The sequence below is a fragment of the Pinus tabuliformis genome, chromosome 8 (genome assembly GCF_031772625.1).
Source record: "Pinus tabuliformis cultivar Carrire ecotype Pingquan chromosome 8, CPIR1, whole genome shotgun sequence".
NCBI classification, from domain to species: Eukaryota; Viridiplantae; Streptophyta; class Pinopsida; order Pinales; family Pinaceae; genus Pinus; species Pinus tabuliformis.
The window spans coordinates 607969998-607993731 of NC_142294.1; the positions used below are offsets into that span (position 1 = coordinate 607969998).

General features: G+C 38.6%; 1 protein-coding gene across 2 annotated transcripts in view; it reads right to left on the bottom strand.

Moving 5' to 3' along the window:
* Positions 1–23734, bottom strand: part of CGL1 (alpha-1,3-mannosyl-glycoprotein beta-1,2-N-acetylglucosaminyltransferase) — a 187565-nt gene that overhangs the window by 107077 nt on the left and 56754 nt on the right. For both annotated transcript variants that reach the window (XM_089372551.1, XM_089372550.1), the window contains exon 4: positions 9894–9981. In XM_089372551.1, the coding sequence (XP_089228677.1) occupies positions 9894–9981 (88 nt within the window). The remainder of the gene's footprint in view (positions 1–9893; positions 9982–23734) is intronic.

Sequence of the window (23734 nt, forward strand, 5' to 3'; positions counted from 1 at the left end):
ATGTCACGAAACACACAGGGAGCGTTGGATTATCTAATGTTGTTAATTTATGGTATGTACTATGCTTAGTGCAGTTTACTTCGATTTCTTCTTATTAGCCACTGTTTAGCAATCACATAAACATAAAGTAAAATGTTGATAGAACATTAATAGATCGACAGAAAACAAGCCAAGACAAGAGACACAAGATGTGGCGGCTACCCAGGGACAAACCCCAATGCAGGGAAACCCTTTGATCAATTCTTTTTTAAGCTTCAATAGTTTAGCAGAGAGAAATAGTACAAATTCAGAAATCTGTAATTTTATGACAGCAGCAGCAAACCCTAAATCAGCAAAGTCAAATCTAGTCAAACAGCCCTGGATTGACCTCTAGTCAACCTTGAAGAACTTGGTCTTCAACAGCAAACTTCGATAGCCCAAAACAGCCCTTGGTCAACGGTCAAAACAGCAGTCAAAGATCAGCAGTCTGCGGTCAGCCCTAACCAGTCAATGCTAGTCAACACTTTGGTCAACGCAACACCCAAACAACATGCGCAGGTCAGCCCTTGGTCAACACTTCATTTAGCAACCCCGCACTTGGTCAACGCAACGCTAGAAAAGTCAACGCTGCCCAAAAAGTCAACATTGGCCTAAAATCAGTCAATGCTGCCCTAAAATTGTCAACATTGCCCTAAACAGAAAATGTGTCCTTCCTCTTGCACGTGTGACAGAAGCTACTCCTTCGTTAGCCCAACGAGAAGAGGAGAGAGAAGATGAGTGTTGAGATGATGATGAAATGAGGCACAATGTCTCCTTGCTTTATATGCAACGTTGAGGTAAAGCTGGGGGTGTGCCACACACTTTATCTTGCTGGCCGACCTTGACAAATTGTCAAGTATATACAAATAAATTCATATCTCCATAAATACATGTTGGAATTAGATGATCATTAAATCAATCCTACATCTCTCGACGAGAGGAATCAAGGAAAAATATCAGCTGCCATAAATAAGATGACCTACATGGAGTTTGGCCCTAGTTGCCAATTTTAACACTCCCTCTCAACTAGGGAGAACTCCATCTGCTAATCTGTCTGATCGTTGGTACTATCTCTGTCATCAAATGCACTGCCCTGCACTACTCTGTTGAACTATGAAGAAGAAGAAATGATCGAGGATGTATCATAACACCCTCTACTGACCCGAAGTCAATCCCAGAGAGTGTGTCATGCCACTCTCACTGATCCCAGATCAGTTTCATCGATCCCAGATCAATCGAGGTCATCCTAGCATAGGGAGTATGGTAGATACAACAATGCGTCCATCGATAGTACTACTACGGTCCCTAACCCCATTCCCCCGCTCATTGTTCAGAGGAGAGGTACTTCACATGAGTCCCAGACTGCATGGGTAGGATGCCTCGACAGGTTAACTAATCATCCTGTCCCTAAGTCGCCATGGGGTATCACAGGGGAAGGTTGAACCTTTCACCTTGTACATAGCGCACCACTAGGGGAGGGTGAGTCGCCCTATGGTCGCATGTCGCTCCAAGAAGTACCCCCAGCCCCCCCGAAGCTCCCAGAGCTCAATGTATGCATCATACATGACCCTGATAAAAGGGTCTCTCAATGACACCAAGTCGTTCTCGGAAAGTCAAGAATTTGACCTTTCCCAAGGACTTTGTCAGAATGTCAACTACCTGCTCATCTGTACCGATATGTTGGAGCCTTATTGCTCCCCTCTACACCATATCCTGGATATAGTGGTACCTGATATTGATATGCTTGGAGCGATCATGAAATACGGGATTCTCTGATAAACGAATCCCGCTCTGGTTGTCACACAGGATCACGGTAGTATCCAATGTAAATCCAAGCAGCTCACTAAAGAGCTTCTGCAACTAGACCGCCTCACAAGAGGCCATACTCACAGCAATGTACTCTACCTCAGCAGTGCTCAAAGCTACCAACTTTTGTTTCCTGCTCATCCAGAATATCAAGGTAGATCCCAAAGACAAACAGCACCCGGAAGTGCTCTTTTGGTCCACCACACTGCCTGCCCAATCAAGATCGGTATATCCATGCAGTCTCACATCTCCGGCAGTGTATCTCAACCCATGAGTGATTGTGCCACGAAGGTATCTCAACATATTCTTGGCACCAATCCAATGTGTGTGGTGAGGCTCAACCATATGTTGACTCAATGTGTTGACTGTAAAACATATATCCGGGCGGGAGTTCACCAAGAGCATCAATGCTCCGATGAGTTGACAATACTTGGTAGCATTTTGTAGAACAGGTCCGGCAGCACTACCGCTTAACTTTTTGAAGTCAAGCTCCATCGAGGTAGTCACGGGCTTACAGTGCGCCATACCGAATCTCTCCAATATCTTCACCACATATTTTCCTTGAGAAAGGAAAATATCCCCTGGCTTCTCGTCCTAGGAAATAGTGCATCAGTCACAGGTCCTTCATCTCAAACTCAGAAGCCAACTCCCTCTTACATTTGTGAATGAGAGGGTCTGCACCTGTCAGAAAGAGGTCGTCAACGTAAAGCACCAATATGAGAGGTTTGTCATCTTCAACCTTGAAGTAAAGGCTAGGATCTGCTTCACTCCTAGTGAATCTCAGCTTCATCAAGTAGCTATCGATCCTCTCATACCATGCTTGGGGTACTTGCTTCAGACCATAGAGGACTTTCTTCAACCTGCACACATGAGATTCTCGATCATGAATCTCAAATCCTTCGGGTTGTTCCACATAGACTTCCTCTTTGATCGAACCATGCAAGAATGCGGTCTTGACATCCATCTGATGTAGGTTCCATCCTTGCGAAGCAGCAAGGGCTATGATCGAGCGAATGGTGGTATATCGGGCAACAGGTGCAAATATCTCGTCATAGTCTATACCTTCCTTTTGAGAGAAGCCACAAGCGACAAAACGAGCCTTGTACTTTTCAGCACTTCCATCAGCTCCATGCTTTATCTTGTAAAGCCATTTCGAAGTGACAACTACTTTGTCCTAGGGTCTGGGGACCACATCCCAGACATTGTTCTTCATGATGGACTCATATTCCTCAATCATAGCATCCTTCCATACTTGATGCTTGACAGCTTCTGTAAACAATGAAGGCTCATTTTGAATGATCGTGCTCATGATGGTCAAGTATCTCTGATACCTGGCCGGCTTCTTACTTTCACGGAAAGTCCCTTTGGGTGCAATGTGTCCTTCGGCATCATCAAGTGAGCCATAAACGCCTCTTCCTAGAAGAGGAAGGTTCTTGCGGAGAGGGATCAATAGGATCCATAGGTTCTTCTACATCAGGCATCATGTCATCTTCCTTTTCCTCTGGTTTCCTGGTGACAACTTCTCCAGATTTCCTCAGTATAGGAAGATTGTCAACTTTTCTAAGAGCCATATCTCCATCAAACATGACATCATGGCTAATCTCGACATCCCTTTGACCAGCCACATAGATTCTATAGCCCTTAGTATTTTCGCTATAGCCCACGAAGATTCCTTTCTTTCCGTATGCACCCAATTTATTCCTTTTCTCTTTCGACACATGAAAATATACAAGACTTCCAAAAATTCTAAAATGAGATACGTCAGGTTTCTTACCAGTGAACATTTCTTCGGGAGTCTTCGAACCCAATGCTTGATGAGGGCATCAGTTTTGCACATATACGACGATATTCGCAGCTTCAGCCCATAGAAACTTCGGAATCCTTTGATCATGGAGCATAGCACGGACAACTTCCACAATCATACGATTCTTCCTTTCCGCCACATCATTCTGCTCAGGAGTATATGGTCTTGTAGTCTCCCTCTTAATGCCAGCCTCTTTGCAAAAGTCATGGAACTCATTGGATTCATATTCAATCCCATTATTATTCCTTAAGATTTTGATCTTCTTTTCGGTTTGATTCTCGATCAAGGCTTTGAAGTGACAAAACCAGGAGAACACTTCATCCTTCTTTTTCAAGAAGTATATCCAAGTCTTGCGAGAATAATCATCAGTGAAAGTGAGGTAATATAAATATCCTCCCAAGGAATTCACAGGCATCATACCAGATATGTCGGAGTGAACGAACTGCAATATATCGGAGGTCTTGCTATGGCTTGAGGGGAATGGTCCCCTTTTGAGCTTTCCTTCGGCACATCCAGTACATACACCTTCTTGCTCTAATTTGAACTTGGGCATCCCAGTCACCATTTATCTCAGATCTGGTAGAGCTTTATAATGAAGGTGGGCAAACCTCTGGTGCAATAGTTCAGACTGAAGATATGTGTCACAAGTCATGACACCCAACGGACTTCCTTCGACATGATATAAAGAGTCAACCCTAAACCCAAGAGTCAAAGAATCTTTGAAATTCTTTTCCATACACGTACCTTGCCATCGATGAAGGCCACCTTGTAGCCTTTGCCTTCCATTGCCGAAAGGGACACCAGGTTCTTTTTGAGATCAGGTACATATAGGACTTCTTGCAAATGAATTGTATTACCCTGATTCAATTGTAGAGAGACATTCCCTACGCCTTTTACGGGATATTTGGAGTTGTCCCCAAGAACAATTTCCAGGTTGGTCTCCTTCTCTATCAAATTAGAGAGATCTTCTTTGTAACGAGTAAAGTGCCTTGAGGCACCACTATCAATAAGCCAATTTCCCAGCGAGTCCGAGGGAGCAGTATTAGAGAGGGTCGTTGGTAGATAATATTCATCTTTCTTATTGTTAACAACGTTAGATTCATACCTGGAGTTTCTTGCCTTCTTGGAGGGTTGACCATTTCCCTGATTTCCGTCATTCCTTTTTCCTTTGCCATTGAACCTGCCCTTCCTTTGATTGTTGTTGGAATTGCCTCAGGAGTGATTTTGATCATCGTCATGAGATGTGTCCTTTCTATCAGGGCACTCCCTCGCATAGTGGCCAATTTTGTTGCAAATGTAACATCTACCTTTCCTTCCACCTTTCGGTCTGGCCTTTCCCTTAGATCTTGCCCCAGAATTATTTCTCCTTTTAGCATGAGAGGAGAATGCAGCGAGATTGCCTCTAAGTGCAGGCATTTCCTGCTCTTCCATCCTTGTTTCTTCTTGAATGCATCTCGCCATCAGTTCCTCAAATCCTGGGATTACATTATTGTTGAGAAGAGTGGTTCTGAATATATACCATTCAGATGGAAGCCCTCCGAGAGTTGTGATGGTCAGTTACCTGTCAGGAACGACTTCCCCAATCGATTGGAAATGATTCTTGATCTCGGTGATCATTAAGAAGTATGCTTGCATACTCTCATCTTTGCCCTTCTTAATTTCCTTCAGCTTATTTCTAAGGAACAAAACTTGATTTGCATCATTAACTTTAAATAAGCTTACCAGTCTATCATAGATTTCCTTGGAGGTGGTCAGCTCGGAAACATAGGCCACCAGGCGTTTGTCGATAGTGTCCCGGATGATCTTCTTTGCTTTGACTTCTCCTCTGGTCCACTTGTTCCTTGCAACATCAGATGCATTTGATGGAAGCTCAACGAATCTGCCTCTCACATGGTCCAACACTTCCTTCTCTTCTAATGTCAGATCGAGATACATCTTCCATCCGTGATAGTCAGACTTCTCACAGAGCTTGTCTTCAGCGGGGAAGTGTGATGAGGACCCCATGAAATCTTTGAGATTGCTTTTGCTCTTGCTCTTGCTTGGGCTTTGTCTTCACCTCAGCTCTGATACCATGTTAATTTATGGTATGTTCTATGCTTAGTGCAGTTTACTTCGATTTCTTCTTATTAGCCACTATTTAGCAATCACATAAACATAAAGTAAAATGTTGATAGAACATTAATAGATCGACAGAAAACAAGCCAAGACAAGAGACACAAGATGTGGCGGCTAGCCAGGGACAAACCCCAATGCGGGGAAACCCTTTGATCAATTCTTCTTTAATCTTCAATAGTTCAGCAAAGAGAAATAGTACAAATTCATAAATCTATAATTTTATGACAGCGGCAGCAAACCCTAAATCAGCAAAGTCAAATCTAGTCAAACAACCCCGGATTGACCTCTAATCAACCTTGAAGAACTCAGTCTTCAACATCAAACTTCGGCAGCCCAAAACAGCCCTTGGTCAACAGTCAAAACAGCAGTCAAATATCAGCAGTTTGCAGTCAGCCCTAACCAATCAATGTTAGTCAACGTTGGTCAACGCTAATCAATGCAGCACCCAAACAGCATGCGCAAGTCAGCCCTTAGTCAACGCTTCATTTAGCAGCCCAACACTTGGTCAACGCAACCCTAGAAAAGTCAACACTCCCAAAAAGTCAACAATGCCCTGAAAGTCAACAATGCCCTAAACAGAAAATGCGTCCTTCCTCTTGCACGTGTGAGAGAAGTTGCTCCTTCCCTGGCCCAATGAGATGAGGAGAGAGAAGATGAGCATTGAGATGATGATGAAATGAGGCACAATGTCTCTTTGCTTTATATGCATCGTTGAGATAAAGTTGAGGGTGTGCCACACACTTTATCTCGCTGGCCGATCTTGACAAATTGTCAAGTATATACAAATAAATTCATCTCTATAAATACACGTCGGAATCGGATGATCGTTAGATCAATCCCACAACTCTCAACGAGAGGAATCAAGGAAAAATATCAGCTGCCATAAATAAGATGACCCACATGGATTTTGGCCCTAGTTGTCAATTTTAACAAATGTCCAACAATCTCCCCCCCCCAACGCAAGTCGGGTGTGTATCGAACTTGTGACCTACGCTGATACCACTTGTTGGGAATCACGATTTCCATTAGACCAAAACCCGCAAGTATTATTCAACGATGCATCGCCAGAGATAAGGATCCATGAGAGGCAGTTAGTCCATATCGCAAAACACACGGGGAGCGTTGGTTTATCCAATGTCCAACGCATTTCATCTTAATTCACATTACTTTCAAAGCATTTTACTTGAAATTTATCATGTACTTGTTATGATGAGCACCCATTGAATCTATTGTTTGAAAGTATTTCCTTTGGGCAAGTACCATATCTTTAATTTTGCAACTAAAGCTTTAAGTTTATTTCATATTGCAAGTTATTTTACATTGCTTCTTGACATGCTTTGGAATCATGAATGGTTATATTTTGAAAGCATTTTCTTTAAGAGCAACTTAATATCTTGCAAGCTAATTTGATATTTCATTTTGAGATATTTCATCTTTGAGAAAATGTTATTTATTTTGAAGCAATATTGAAAGCACTGGTGTTTTATATGCTCATCTTTGATTTATGTGTTGATGGTTATTGACAAAAATATTTCATTTCAAATTGTTTATCATATTTTTGAACTTTGCTCATAATCTTCAAGTAATCCATTTGACCTTAACATCTCCTAGAAACCTCACATCATTTTTCACTTAGCTTCTCATTAGGGACCACCCCCCTTAGCTTGCCTAGGAAAGAACTTAAACGGAGAGAGTTGGGAATAGGTGACAGCCCCATCTCTTTATTTTGCCACCAACCACATCTTGTGGGGTTAAGGGCTTTTCCCACTAACTTAGTTGTGTGTGCAAGGCAGCAACAACAACTCCAACCACCTGCCTTGCACCACCCTGCCACTCTAATCAACAAGCGGATCACATTTCACAATTTTCAGATTGGATCTCCCTGCACTCAAAATCAATATAAAGAAACTGTAATGAAAGTTTTGTTGCTCTGCTTAATATGTATATCATTGTCAAATCCTGGCAGCCTCACTGCTCAAACCTGCTCAATCTGATGTCTGCACAATCGTACCTCAAACAGTATTTTCCACCATACCCAAACCTGTCTCTGTTCAAACACAATGCCGAATCAAACCACTGGTATCATCATCAAAGTTACCAGTTGCCAATTATACTTGTTCAATAACCATCCATTATCATATACGTAATGTGCTATGTCAATGAAGTACTTGTAATATCATCAGGAAACTATCATATACAAGGAACACTATCAAATATCAAAAGACACTGTCATATGCCAAGTGTACTCTCATGCAGATCAAGGTCAAAACATCAAGTGTGCTGTCATGTCATAGATTCATAATATCATAAAGGTCTAGCAAGATGACTTCTATTCTATCAATAGAGTCACTGTAGTCAAGTATCAAGTCAAATTACCATTATCAAGTCAATCACCAATACAGCCATATAGCCACATCAAATCAGATTCTCTTACCTGTTTCTCTGCTCAACAATGGCTCTACCAAATACTAGTTACAAGGTTTGCCAACATTTTTCACTGTCAACGTATTATAGACTGTTATCATGTCACAATCATCACTATCGTAACATCAATGTCACAAGCAAGCACTGTCACATTTGTTTCAAGTGTTGTTGTCAAATCAAGTCACTGTAATATGTTTAAAAGCATCACACCTTCAACAAGAATCACAGTCACACTGCTTACTCAGTTGATCATGAGCTTTAGAGGGAGCAACCCTATGTAAGCTTAGATCTTCTAGTTTTGAGAGATCAGTACACACTGGTGCAGTGATGACATCAGCATAAAGTCATCAACAGTGTGAGATCAGAGTATGCGCAATAGCATGGTGGGCAGTGACCGTCGGTGTAGTTTCTTCACAGTGATTTCCAGTGATAGGGAGTCAAATTAGCTTGAAAATGTGGAGGTATCACAGATGTTAAACACCTTCATCATGAATCAGTGCAGCTACAGGAAGTTCCCACAAACCAGTAGGTGGTTGATACACTCATGAAGGCCCTAGGGAGGGCTAAGTTCATCTACTTCAAAGAACAGATGGGCATAATGGAGAACACCTTCCTCGCTAAGAGGGAGTGATAGTTTTTGGATATGGTAGTAACAAACAAGTGTTCTAGTCTCAAATTGTGTCTAAGAGTTTAAGGAACACGAGATTTCCAAAACCATAAAAGGTTTTACGAGAAAAGACTTGGAGACACCTTAAATAATTTAATTAGGCATAATTAAAATATTTCCTAAATCTAACTTAGGAAAAGTGGTTAATTAATGGGAATTAATTAAGGAAGTTCGATTTTGCTCTAGAGGCTTCTATTGATGAAGTCAAATTGATCTTAGCCATCAGTTGAGATGTAATCATGGTCGTTGAGACTCCAACAAGAGATTACAAGAGCAGATTGATGTTGAAAATTGGCAACTATGGTCCAAACTTCACCTTGACATTGCCTACTGTTAAAAGTAAAGACATTCTTTGATGATTCATGGTGAGTAGAAAGCACCGAAAGATAGTATGGTACCTGGTATTTATCATTGATATATATTTGAAAGATAAATCAGTAATACATCTTTCAACTTTGGTTAGTTCCTGTAAATATTGACTGGCAACTGATTCTTAAGGTTTTGTCTCCAAAAGTCGTTTCCAATTTATTTGGCCATATAAAGTCATCATCCCCTTTACTACACTAATATATGTAACCATGACTTCAACGACTAAATTCAGTTTTAGAGAAAATCTCAGTGAAAATAGCATAAAACATGCACTTAACCATTTACAATTTTTATTGTGCGCAGATCTTCATCCATTGTCTACTTTACAAATGAGCAGATCAGATAATCGGCTTACCTGACCGGACAAAAGCCTCTTCAGAATGTATCCTGAGGTATTCAATGCATACTTAAGCTTTCAATAAGATTCAGCAAGATGACGTAATGCATACGCTTAGGCTTTCTAACATAAAGTCAACACTTCAATTAATTTACTTAAAATAATATATATTAACTCAGTATTAAGGATAAATGAGCTTTGAAACTTCAGATTAAGTATTTTCAAGATGCCAGTTGCAGCTTAACATTTTCTAAATCTCACAAACATTATGACCCCAAGTGAATCATCATGCAACTCAGTTTTTAGTAAATAAAAGCTCCTTTCCTGAAGCAAAGTTATATATCAGGCCATACCTTCAACGGCAACTATTTTCCCTTGTTGAATGCTTATTTGATCAATCAGTAGTCGCATTTGACTCGTACAATGATTTTCAGCTTCCACCTGTTGAAATAAGATTGTAACATTCGCAAATAATGAACAAGTTTTCACATTCATATATATTGAATATCTTGAACAATGCTAAAAACATTTCCATTGTAGCTATTTAGATACTGCTTCAGAAGAACATACTGATGAGGCAGCTTTAAGGAAAAGCACAGAAAGCTCCACCCTTAGAAAGGTGATCTGGATTTAACTTAAATACTGGCATGATGCAAGGATCATCATTTCAGGGGCACCTGCCTTTAGAGTACATGACTAAAAGTCCATAGAATTGCTCTATGTCATGGATTATGATCAAGCTAGAAAACGGTTTGATCACTTCAGCAACAATCCTGAAAGAGCATGAGAATTAGTGTCCCTAGTACACTGTCTACAGTGCAACCCAAACCAAAAAGGAGCACCAGTGCTCCAATACCAAAGTGAAGCACTGCTGCTCCAAGACAAAAGAAGACCACCGTGCATCTCAAAGAAACTGCATGAATCTACAAGAGCATGAGAATTAAGGCCATCCAATGCACTACAGTATACAAGGATGAAAGAGGAACACTAATGATATGAAAAGAGTAGGAGCACAGGCTGCTGCCAAAGTTTGAGATTATCCTTGTCTAGTTAGGGGCATTGCTGCAATGTTGAAGTTTATATGTTTCTATCAACAGGGCATTGGATCACTAGTAAGGCCAACAAAGCATTATGCCATCTACCAGGGTTCCATTCTCACTCAAGTCCTGCCCCACCTGCATGGCATGAGTTTCAGTATGGCTAGAACATCGTGCAAAATTCCAGGCCACTCTTATGATTATGATTTTGATCAACCTTAATGTCCTCGACATTTCCGATGACCTTATTCTCAATTCTGTCAATTTTTTACTAAAGTCACTCATTGACATTGATGACATTGATTGAGTCTGTGGTGGTGTAAATCGATCCAGCTTGACTCGCTTTCTTAACTTGATCCTAAAAAAATTCTAATAATAAATTAATATTATTATATAAATAATTAATCTATATAATTAACTATTTATATATCTATTAATTAATTATAAATAAGAAGCAATTGATTAATTTTATAAACTATATAATTAAATAATTTTATATGGTTTATATAATATATAGTTTATAATTTAATTAATATGAACCAAAAAAAAACAACAAGAGAGATTCATGATTCGAAGGTGGGTGGTCACAGATAGTCAACGGCGATTGGTGGAGCGGTATCAAGACCGAGGAGTGCTCAAAGGTGGGCGGTCTGGGATAGTCAACAACTATTAGCGACGCGGTATCGAGATAATACGACGCGACAGGGCAACACTGTGACAGACAGTGGCACGACGATGGGCGAAGGGGAGGAAAGCCCAAGAAATCGACGAAACAGGGTCCAATAAGCAGAGCGGGAGCGTGCCAAAGGCAGCGTTGTGGTGTTAAGGGTGATGGCGAACTATACAATGGAAGCTAGGGCCACAGGGGAAAACAGCGATGTGCAGCAATGGAGTGGAAGAGTGAGATCGGAACACACAGAAATGATGTAGGAACACAGTGGAGATGGCGGATGAAATAGAGCGTGGACCGGTTGACTTTGGCGAAACGGAAACGCGGTTGGAAGACACTGGAGACATCGTGCTCAACGAACAGGGCGCAGCACTAGCTGGCTCTGACACAAAATGGAGTAAAAGACAATTTTTAATCTGCAAATTAACAAATAATATATATATATATGTTATTAAAAACATGAATGATGATGTTTACAGAGAGGGCCCCTGGCTTAAATATAGCCTTGGGTGCCTTTTTGTGAAGGGGCATTATCTTTTGATCCTGCTCTTCTTCCTAATTAAACCCTAATTACACATATTTAGTTTTATTATATAACACCTAGCAACTAGAGAAAAAGTTTCATTGTAGTCAATACCTTCTTTCTTTGACTTGAAACAAGCTTGACCTTATGCATGTCAATATCTCTATGTAACGAACAAAGTTCATACTTCGCAATAATCTTCAGAACACTTGGAATACAAAGACGTCAATTGAGGATACAAGTATGTATATAAAATGTATGAATGAGAATATGATTTGGTTACAACTGAGGGTCCCATATATATACCTAGGTGGATACCCCATCGTAAACAATCATGTCTTTTGAGACATGCCTCTTCAATATACTAATCATTATTAACTATTAATTATTAATTATGTATATTCATAACATCGCCTTCCTCTTCAGAAAAGCTTTGTCCTCAAAGCTTATTGTTGATAAGGCGAGTCATCTGTTTCTTTGTTTCGTAAACTATTTGCATCTTCCAGAATTCTTTGAATTGTCATCTTCGACGATACAAGGTGATAGGATCGTCCGAGTGATAAACAATTTTTTTAGACTAAGAAGGGATCTAACCATCCTAAATCAATATTCTACGGAATCTTGCGGATACTGGAAACTTGAGATGAACTGTTATCACAAGACTGGATTATGGTAACATCGATATTCATTGGAATATAAGTCACTTGTTTCTAACTTTCTGGTCTAAGTGATATGGATTTGCAGACTGGGTGAGATGTCTGCTTGTATGATTTGGGTGTCAATAAGGAGTTCTTGTGATTTGATTTCCCCTTATCCTATTTGTGGCAATTTCTTGATTTACTTGAAGTATCTTATTTCCTTCATGCACTGAAGTCACTTGGTTATACGTTGGATTTTCACTTGAAATTTCCATCATTTAAATTGCAACATCTGAATATGTTTTTACCTCAATTGGTTTATCATCTTCTTGAGTTCTGATATTGACAGGATCGATATTTGTACCTTTTTCTTCGGCTTGAACATCTAAAGATTTCAATATTCCCTTCTTGATAAACTGTTGTACTTCGTTTTCCAACAACTTCATGTCCTTCTTCAGCTTCTTAATTTGCATCAGTAATTTCTCGTTGTGGTCCTTGAGATGAGTAACTTCTTCATTTTTGTTTGCGTTAATCTTTTCAACTTCCTTCTACATATCTTGCATTGCCTTCTAGTTTTCTAGAAGATTTACTTTTGAGATATTTTTACGTCTTCTGGCGTTACTAAATATGGCTTCAATGTAACATCCTGTAGCATTATTTTTTTCCTTTTGTAGGGAAATGTCAAAAAAATATTTTTTGTATTTAGGAAGGACCCTAGTGATTCCATCCAGGGCAAACCCAAATGCATATCACTATCATCACAAAATAAGGTTTTAACAGTGAATTGTGAGACAAAGTAGTCTCCAATACTTAGTTGCCAATTGCTTATGTCATATTGTCTTTTATTCATCTAATCCATCGTTTCAACTTTCAATTATATTTAAATCAGGATTCACTAATTGGTTAGTACATTCAGTACTAACATAATTATTATCTTGAGTAGGATCGATAGAGATTATAATATCCTTTCCTACAAGTGATGCTTTCATTTGAAATACTGCACTAACACTTTTACTACAAGTTGTAGGAAATCTTCCATTACCGATCTCCATTTCACTTTCATTAATAATTCACAATATCTTTTAACTTAGACTTGATATTTCAGGGGTTATTTGTTATCTTATGTACATTATTTTTTTGTTTCTCTTTTTTTTAGCTAGAAGGTTAAAATACCTTCCAACCTTTTTATTTTTATTTTTTTTAATTTTATTTTATTTTTAAATAATTCTTTTAAGTTGTCATAATAATAATAACAATATATATATATATATAGACACTCCAATTTCTTTTTCTTTTTTCAATTTTTAATTACTTTTGATAAGACCTTTTTCTAAAGTCACCTTTTGACTTGTTTAAAATCCCACTTCAATACTAAAATGTCTTACTCATTTATATAAGTCTGCCAAATCGAGTGGTTCATCATATGTTGTAAATAGATATTAAGTTATAATATTATCCCCCTACATGAGATTTAATGAAACAGCAATATGACTAGCTAGCAACCAAATGGTACGAGTCACGTCTCTACAAACAGCCTTTTTGATCTACACCTTACCTAATTGCTAAGCAAGTTGCAATGTGTTAATTTTAGTTAACAATGGTATGTTCTATGCTTAGCACAATTACTTCAATGTTCCTTTAGCAGCGAATTGACAATTTCAATTTAGTTTTCCAATAGCAATCACATTAATCACATTGACAGTGATTGTAGATAGAACATAAAATAAAATGCAGAAGACAAGCCAAGAGAGGACATCAGATTTGGTGGAGGTAAGGGGAAAACCTCAATGTGGGGAAAACCCTTTGATCAATTCTTATTATGATTATATCAAATGTTCAGCAAAGAGAGAGAGTACAAAAGCCAAAATTGACTTGCCAAATCAAAGTCAAAACAGCCCTGTCAAATCTGCAGTCAACTGTAGTCAAACTCAACCCTAACCAGAAATTAAAAGATGGTCAAGGCAACAGTCAAACAATCCTCTTGAAGCTCAATCAAATTCAAATTAATAAGGTGGTCAAATTCAGCCCAAAACAGTCCTGAAAAATGTGGTCAAACTTGGTCAACTCTGCAGTTAAGTCTACAGTCAACCCTGCAGTCAGCACTGGGGTCAAAGTGCCCAGAAATTCTCGATTCCTGTGCCAAACTATACGGCCTGCAAAAAACGAAATTTTCCCACAAAAATCACAGTCAAAGGATCAATTAAAGTGCTCGGTCAATGCTGGTCAAACACCTGCAACAGTCCTGAAATTCGGCCCTGCAATTTTCCCAAAAAATTCATCCTTCTGCCACACGTGTAAGAGAGAGAAGATCTGCCCAATAGTTGTATGACCCAATGACTCGAGGCGAGAGAAGAAATGTGTGATGATGATGCCAAATGAGGTGAGAGGGCACTTGTATTTATACAAGTCATTGAGGGTGAAGAGTCATGTCCATTGGGCTTCATGAGCCTACATGATAATGTGGCCAACCTGAACAATTTGCACATGTGTGGCCATAAAATCAAAAACACACTTCTGTTTGTTCAAATTAGATGATCTTTATATCAATTTTGGTCCTCTCGAAAAGAGGAATTTAATGCAATCATCATCTACATCAAATGAATTGTCCCAAGGTGGAATTTGGCCCTAGTTGCCAATTTTAACACGATGATAGTGATAAGTGTGAAATTTTTATCTATTGCAGTAACTGGAAATTATTCTTCTAACTGAAAATTTAACTATGCAATTTATTTGCTATGGCAAACAACGAATAAAATCACAACTACAATTTCCACCATAAAAATGTTGCGGAAAATAAAATACTGAAAACTGAGAAATTCTAGCAGACACAAGAATTTTAACACGATTATTTTTGGACAATTATCCCCAGAAAAACCCAATGCGAGAAAACAAATGCAGCAGATGAGGGTTTTATCATTATTCTTCAACAGCAATTCTGAGTACAATAATTTAAATGCCCAACTGGCAATCTAATCTAAGGAAAATACTAGCAAAATTACTATGACAATTTTCTCTCACCCTATAGCTAATTTTTGCCTCCGAAATTACCTCCCTAGCCTCTGTGTTGAGCCTCCTGCATCACCCTCTACGCAGAGCTTATGCTGACCCTATGAGAATTTCGACCTTTCTTTGTTTGCCTCTTCCGGAGACTGGAAACCTTCCTCCCAAAATGCTGCTATCCTCCTCTTCCACCTGCTACTCACCCTCTGGCTCTATCTTCTCTATTGAGATACTACTACTGAGAAAATCGAACTGCCTGGGCAACTGAGTATCTGCACTAGTCTACTCTCCATCACCACATCGACCTCCTCTTATAATCCATTGTTGGAGCACCAACGGCCAAAATTAAAACATAATCGATGGCTAAGATCATTTTTTGATCCATCTGTGTGAGTTTCTAGATGATTCTCACCTTATTTCAATTAATTTGATTAATTAACCATATTCCCTAAGTTTAGACTTAAAAAAATCTAAAAAACAATTAATAATCTAATTGAGACACTTCTAGGCGGAATTTCCGAGAATGATTTCTGGGTTTTGGAGATCTCATGTACAAATGCTTGCACAAATTTGCAAGGACAACACACAGGAAAAAAATTGTTGCACACTATGGTGTTTCCTCTCTCTATTGCCATGATTTTCATCTTAGTGGCACCTTGTGCAGAGAACCCGCATTGTGTACGGGCCAAATCACATAGCTATAACAGCGTTGTGCAATAGCGATGAATTGGATGGCGGTAATAGCGAGTGGCGAAAGAAACTTACTCATCGGGAGGCATCTACTGTTGAAAATAGTGTAACTAGGTTTGGTCTTCATTATGTCAAATTTTGTAACTATGTATTTTTGTATCAAAGAATTATTTTGCTCTAATTGAGAGCCCTAGACAAGTCATGTAAATGGAGACAATCATGTATTATTGTTCATGTAAATGTAATGAATGTAAGTCCTTCTAGATCATCAATGAAACACTCCAACGTCTACCCACAGATTCATTGCAAGGAAACCGCTCAAAGAAAATTATGGAAGCCTTCCAAATTCACGTCGGCCTATTAATTAATTAATTAAAGGGACATGTCGGCCTAATCTAGGCTCACGTCAACTCAATGGATGAGAGGGTAAGCCTATATATAGGCTATGTTTGGCTCCTCCAAAAAGGCTATTCATTCACACTCACTCACGAAGAGGGGCAGCAGTGATAAGGCCGAAGGAAGGAAGAGTAATCGCAGCAAGTGAGGAGGTATGTTCCCTCATGTGAAGATATCAACGAGTCTGCTCTTCCTCATGGCATTCAAACCCGGATTAGGGCTTTACATTTCATAACTCTATGGTTGGTTTGAAAGGTTGTTCTAGCCACAAATGCATGGAGAAGATTGTTGTTGAAAAGAGCAAAAGTATCATAGGGCTAGAAGAGCCCAAACACTATTCTCACATATGAATTCGTTCTGAAATCAAAGGGTTCTGCTCTCGCTATTTTTGAACAGTCAATGTTGTTGCCTTTCGAAGCCCTATAATCAAGCCCTAATCATCGATCTAACAATGTATGGAGGATCTACATAAAGTGTGAGGGTAGAACAAGGCTGGAAGAGCCTATTCGGAATTGTTGGTGCATATTTTCATGCTCATTCACTGCAGAAACGCACAATATGTTTGGGTACACGTTTGGAGGTATTGTCATTTGATGTTGAAGGCATTTCTGAGTCAATGTTTGGGTCATGTAACTTCTCAATAAAAATTCTATAAGAAAGAGTTCAACGGGTTTTTCCTCTCAGATTTTGGAGAGGTTTTTGCCCTGGCTTGGTGCCAATATCTTGTGTACTTGTGTATTTTGATCTTCTTGTTTTGGTGATTGTTTGAAGATAATAATAGAAAGAAGAAAAATCTCAAGCAGCTATCATAATTAAGAGAAATTGAAAAGAGAAATTGAATAATTCAGATTGAATATTTATTTAACTATTAATTATTGATCAACAATATCCTTACGCTTAAGCACATATGGCTACTGAGTATGAGGCTTTGATAAAAATTCGGATGTGGAATGGGTTGGCATGTGTGGATTTTGATTAGAACCTCACACTCAATAGCCATACTTGCTTCCCATTTAAAGGACTTATGGCCTCATAATAAGTAGAGGGGCCTCTACCAATGTCAACCTTGGTTAGAAGAGCTTATGTGGTAAACAACTGTCGATGAGGACACAGTTCACCTTTAGGAAGGAAATTGGCAGTGTTAAAACAATAGATAACACCAATGTTCCACCAAGTTTCCAAGATAGGGAGCGTAGGAACAGGGAGACGCACAATTGGGATGTGTGGGAGCACCCCAAAATTTAGGGAAATTCAAGGGGGGTGGGGGGACGCAAGGGTATATATATATATATATATAAACATGATTCAAATTAGATAATGAAATAATTGATTAGACATCATAAACGATTCAACGAAATAGAAATAGTAAAATATTGTACATACTGATTAAATTCATAATTTATTATTATAGGATCCAATTAGTACCAAGCAAAATAGTAGATACTAAAGTCTAAAGATTGGAATAGTAAATTGAAATTACTCAAACTTAAAAATAATAGATAGTGACAAATCACAGACTTGGTCTAAGGTCATCGGTATCTAGAGTCAAGACTCATAAGTTAAAGCTAAAAATGAACAATGGACAATGAACCAATGTCATCAAAACTAGACTAGATTGGTGATGGAACTGGTGATCAAAGTGGTCAACCCCAAAACTGGGAACTGGAAAAAAAAAATAAGACCAAAAAATTGGTCGACCAAACAACACATAAATATTCAAATTTTGAAGAAAAAAATGCAAGTATTCATGCGCATCCATATGAATCGAAACCATTATAAACAAATATGCAAAGTTTCGCATATATATAGAAACAATGCATATAAGCAAAATACCACCAAGTGTAATCCATATTTGAACCAAAACTACATCAATAAAGAGGCTCTGGATGTTTATTTTACTAAGGCACAGCTAGAATTATTTTTTTCTTCTACATGATAATTACTTCCAATGAACAATTAGCATTAATTCCACATAATATTCATCTAAAATCATTAAGCAGTTATACAGAAGAAAATATCAACCAGTAAAACATGAAAAAGCAGTAAAAAAAACCAAGACACAGGAGACACAGAAATTAAGCTCGAGGCCAAGGCAAAACCCACAAGAGGAAAACCTAGAAATTCTTCCTTATGACAGAGAGAGAGACAGAGTTCAAGATACATCAGTACATCAAAAACATCATCAAGATAATAACCAAACCAATGCCCAAGAATAAGAGAGATCCCAAGCAAAGTCCCAAGCCTTCCTTCCTTCAAATTTTGGCCTCCTCCTTCTACTCCCAGCTTCACTAGATTAGAGCTCAATGATAGATAGATCGGTGTGTACAAATGAGGAGAGGATGTCTCCTATTTATAGACTTAAAGAGGGGGTCGAGTGGGTGCCTCTTAGGGGCCCCACTGACCTAAAACAATTTGAGGCCGATTTATAGAATTTTGGGAGGGAAAACATAAATTCAAATTTGCAAATTTAATTTTATTTTCTCCCTTTTATTTTTATTAATGTAAATGTCGACCATGGCTACAATTTTAACACTAGATGGTCTATATAGTCCAAAAATTTCATGCTACAAATAATATTGGATCACCCTCTAAGCATTAAAATAAGATACAAAAAGCTTTAACATGTCTAGTTGAGATTTTGTTTGAGCGGTAGGTACAATTTTACTAGGGTCATGAAACAGGGGTTCAATAATCAATGCAACCAATATTGAGGTACATAGAGAGCATGGTGTTGTTGATTAAATGCTAGTTCCAAACCCTCATATATGATAGAGTCCAATGGAAACGTTGCAATCCCCCAATCCTGAATCTTGAAAACTATAAAGTCTGTTGGATTTTGAGTGGGATCTAAAATTCTACTTTCTCCATATGAAATCCAATGAGATCAGAACCACTCTCAAACATCCTGACTCAATTAATGATAATCTTAAAAATTTAAGTAGAAGGATGACTTTCACTTTAAGTATTTAACATTACCACTAATTACATAGCATTAGTAGGTCCCTAGCATTGAATATTAGGCTTCCCCCCTCATAAATTATTGTTTTCAAGCAAAATTAGGGGGACACGCATAGCCATTTCTGAGGGCGGAAGCCCACAAGCACCCTTTTTGGGGAAACGTGTCCCCCACATTGAGGAAATGTTTCCTCCTATCCCAAGTTTTCCCAAAACGGGGATGTGGGGAAACGTTTCCCCAGGCATCCCCCTGTCTCAAGCATGTGAGATATGAGGGTGGGCACACCCCACCATGGGGGAAGTGTCCCCAGGGAACACTAGTCAAAACACATTTTGACATAGGACTTGGCCCTTCTAGAGTAGATGGAGTAATATCTTCAACATTTTTCAGATGCACTATAGGTGCAATAGGAAGTGCAATCATTACAAACGAAGAGTCTTCAAGTGAGTTAATAATAACTCACCATTAATGTCATTCTACTTGTTATTGCAGAAAGAGTGTTTAAGGAAACACTTTATGAGAAGAATCATCATAATAGTGTGGGGGAGAGAGATCCACTAAAACAATCTACAAAACATATGTAGAAAGTAGTGAGAAATATCCCAGTGCATCATAAGAAAGGACCTCACTCAATATCACATCCCTTCATTCTATCACTTGATGAGTGGAGGGATCATAATAAGCCTTAGAAATTTTAAGTGTAACCTATAAAATACAACAATGATTTTAGTGTTCCAATTTGCTTTGCTTTTCCTTGAGAATAGGGGGCCATCCACTTGATTTAAAATGTGAAACTTAGGGGTTGCGGCCTTACCATTTCTCATATGCAGTCACACTTGGAACTACACAAGTGAGAAACGTGTTGATGATATGAGTTGCACAAACAATTTTCTTCACCCTAGAAATTTGTCTCCATTTCTTCGATTGAAGCATACATCAAACCATGTTCAAAGTTGTTTTATCTGTTTGGACGGCTACTTCCCCATCCTACGAAAGAGTCGTGTGAAGGGACCTTGTGATCTTTGAAAAGTCTTTGAAAAATTCTGCTCAATTTTGCTCAAATTGGCATTGGGATAAAATCGATAAGGGTCCGGAAACCAAAAAAAATCTTTAAAATCAGGAAAATATAGATAAAAATCGGCAAACATCGGCAATATTTAACGAAAAAAAAAAAACAAAACAAAACAAAAAAAAAAAGTGACTTAAGGCAAAAGAAAATTGACTTGCAATTTTTACAACTTTATTCTCATTTTACTATGACTTTTACGATTTTGTCCTAATTCTTTTGGACATATAAAATCAGCAATTTTTTCAATAAAATCGTTGCCTGCAAAAATCATGATGTGGCGATGTTATCGCGATGTTTGCAACACTAGTTCTACTAGTAGAAACTTCTCCACAACCAATCATGACACACTTGATCTTTGTCTTAGCTTGATTCTCCACTAATAGTTTGAAATCCTTTAATTTTCCAAAACATCATGTGTAAGACAAGAAATGTAATTAGAAAAAACAGGTATTTAGCCCCACCAAGAGACTGAATGATCAAAGGTCCACAAATATGAATATGAACCACTACAAGAGGCTTAGATGCATTGTAATGCCTCCATCTTGTGTTGATTTTTCAAGGAGAAATATGATCTTCAAATCTGATAATTACTTTCTAATGATTTCTTAATCAAGTTGCTTATATCACATATATCATTAACCGATTATACATAGAAAATATCAACAATAATGCAATAATGACAATAGGATCATAAAGAGACAACCAAGCACAAAGAGACACAAATTTTTTCCCTAGGAAAACCCTAACTAGGGAAAAACCCAGCAATCTTCTCTTAGGAGAAATTATTCAATTCAGCAAAGGTACAATCTGATTTCTCCCAAACTGACTACAGAATCCACACAAGTCAAACCTGGTCAAACAAAAAGAAATTCAGCCTTATGCCTCAGATAGTCAACTCTAGTCAAACAGGCCATAATTCGGCCTCCTACAACTGCCTCAGGAATTCGGTCAACTATGCTCAAATTGATCAGAAACATACCCAGAAAATCCCAATCAAACATACTATTGTTGTGGCCACACGTGTAAGGTAAAATGATGGTCAACGTTAGTCAAATACTAGACAAATTCGGTTGTAATAGAAAAATCATCTTCCTCAAGAAACTCGGCCTCTTCCTTAGTCCTCTTCGAAAGTGTGAGATAAATGAATGTTTGATGTTAGTGAATGATGAAATGAGGGCTAACGCTCTTTTATAATGAATTAGGGTGACCCAAGTAGTGTGTCCTTATGCTAGGCCAACCTAACTTTTGGATGTTGGAAATATTAAGAGGGGGATGAACCAGTATTCCTTAGCAATTAGTAACTTATTAATCTTTTCAAAGCATTAAATGTTATTAGCATCAAATAAACATAAGCATTCATCAACACCATTCAACAATGCACAATAATAAAGACAGTAGACACAAAGATTTTTAGGTGGAAACCCCTCCGGGACAAAAACCACTGAACAATTCTTAATATTTGTCTTTAAAATATTTACATCAAGTTGTCAACTCCAACTAAAGGAGGCTCCAACCTATAGGACCCTCCTACGCCTTGTTTACCAGCTACAATCGGAAGGATGCTCCAACGCCCTTCTTTTCAGGCTCCAACCTGGCGGATGCTACAACAACCTGTTTACCAGCTCCTATTGGACAGACGCTCCAACGCCCCGTACAAGCTACAACCTACCCTAGCAACACCCCGTTGCCCTGAAGTGTTCTCAAGCTCCAACCTGAAGGAGACTCCACTCTTCTGCCTTGCACCACCCTAATCAGTGGGCAGACCACGTTTCACAATTTTCAGACAAGCCAAAATTCGGCCTCCTACAACTGCCTCAGGAATTCGGTCAACTGCACTCAAAGTGATCAGAAACATACCCAGAAAATCCCAATCAAACAATCTATTGTTGTGGCCACACATGTAAGGTAAAATGATGGTCAACATTAGTCAAATACTAGACAAATTCGGCTGTAACAGAAAAATCATCTTACTCAGGAAACTCGGCCTCTTCCTTAGTCCTCTTCAGAAGTGTGAGATAGATGAATATTTGATGTGAGTGAATGATGAAATGAGGGCTAATGCCCTTTTATAATGAATTAGGGTGACCCAAGTAGTGTGTCCTTATGCTAGGCCAACCTAACTTTTGGATGTTGGAAATATTAAGAGGGGGGTGAATTAGTATTTCTTAGCAATTAGTAATTTATTAATATTTTCAGAGCATTAAATGTTATTAGCATCAGATAAACATAAGCATTCATCAACACCATTCAACAATGCACAATAATAAAGACAATAGACACAAATATTTTTAGGTTGAAACCCATCCGGGACAAAAACCACTAAACAATTCTTAATATTCGTCTTTAAAATATTTACATCAAGTTGTCAACTCCAACTAAAGGAGGCTCCAACCTGTAGGATGCTCCTACACCTTGTTTACCAGCTACAACCGGAAGGATGCTCCAATGCCCTACTTTTTAGGCTCCAACCTAGTGGATGCTCCAACACTCCGTTTACCAGCTCCAACGCCCTGTACATGCTACAACCTACCCTAGCAACACCCTGTTGCCCTGAAGTATTCTCAGGCTCCAACCTGAAGGAGACTCCACTCTTTTGCCTTGCAGCACCCTAATCAGTGGGCGGACCACGATTCACAATTTTCAGAATGGATCCACCTGAGCTCGATATCAATATAAAAGAAACTACAAAACAATCTTTGTCAATCAAATTTGTCTTTGCTCGATTTGTGCATCAAACCCTAGCTTTACTACTCATCTATTTGCAAACCCTGCATAAATAATTCTACCAAAACCTTGTCTCAACATGTATATGTCCCTGTCAAAATAGTAGCATCATACATCATTGAATACAAATGTCAAATTCAAGTTCATAGATTGTATAAATTCTGTAGCCAGTCCAATCTTAGTGACATAAACCCTGCTCAACATGTAGACCGTAGCAGCAAAACCTATCATCAATGCTCAAACACTAGCAGTGTGAAAAATTAGATATATAAATCATTCTGCTATCTCAAACCCTAGCTACTCAGATCAGCGATATGCAAGTAAACTGACAACTCCACATATAGTCCTGCAAAGTCATTGTTGTCAACACATTTAGCTCATTAAAGGCATCATACCCTGATTCTCCAACTACAAAATAACCTATGTTCCCAGTATATATATCAAACCCCAATGGGTGCAAACTCTGGTAGAAACCCTAGGTTTATCGACAC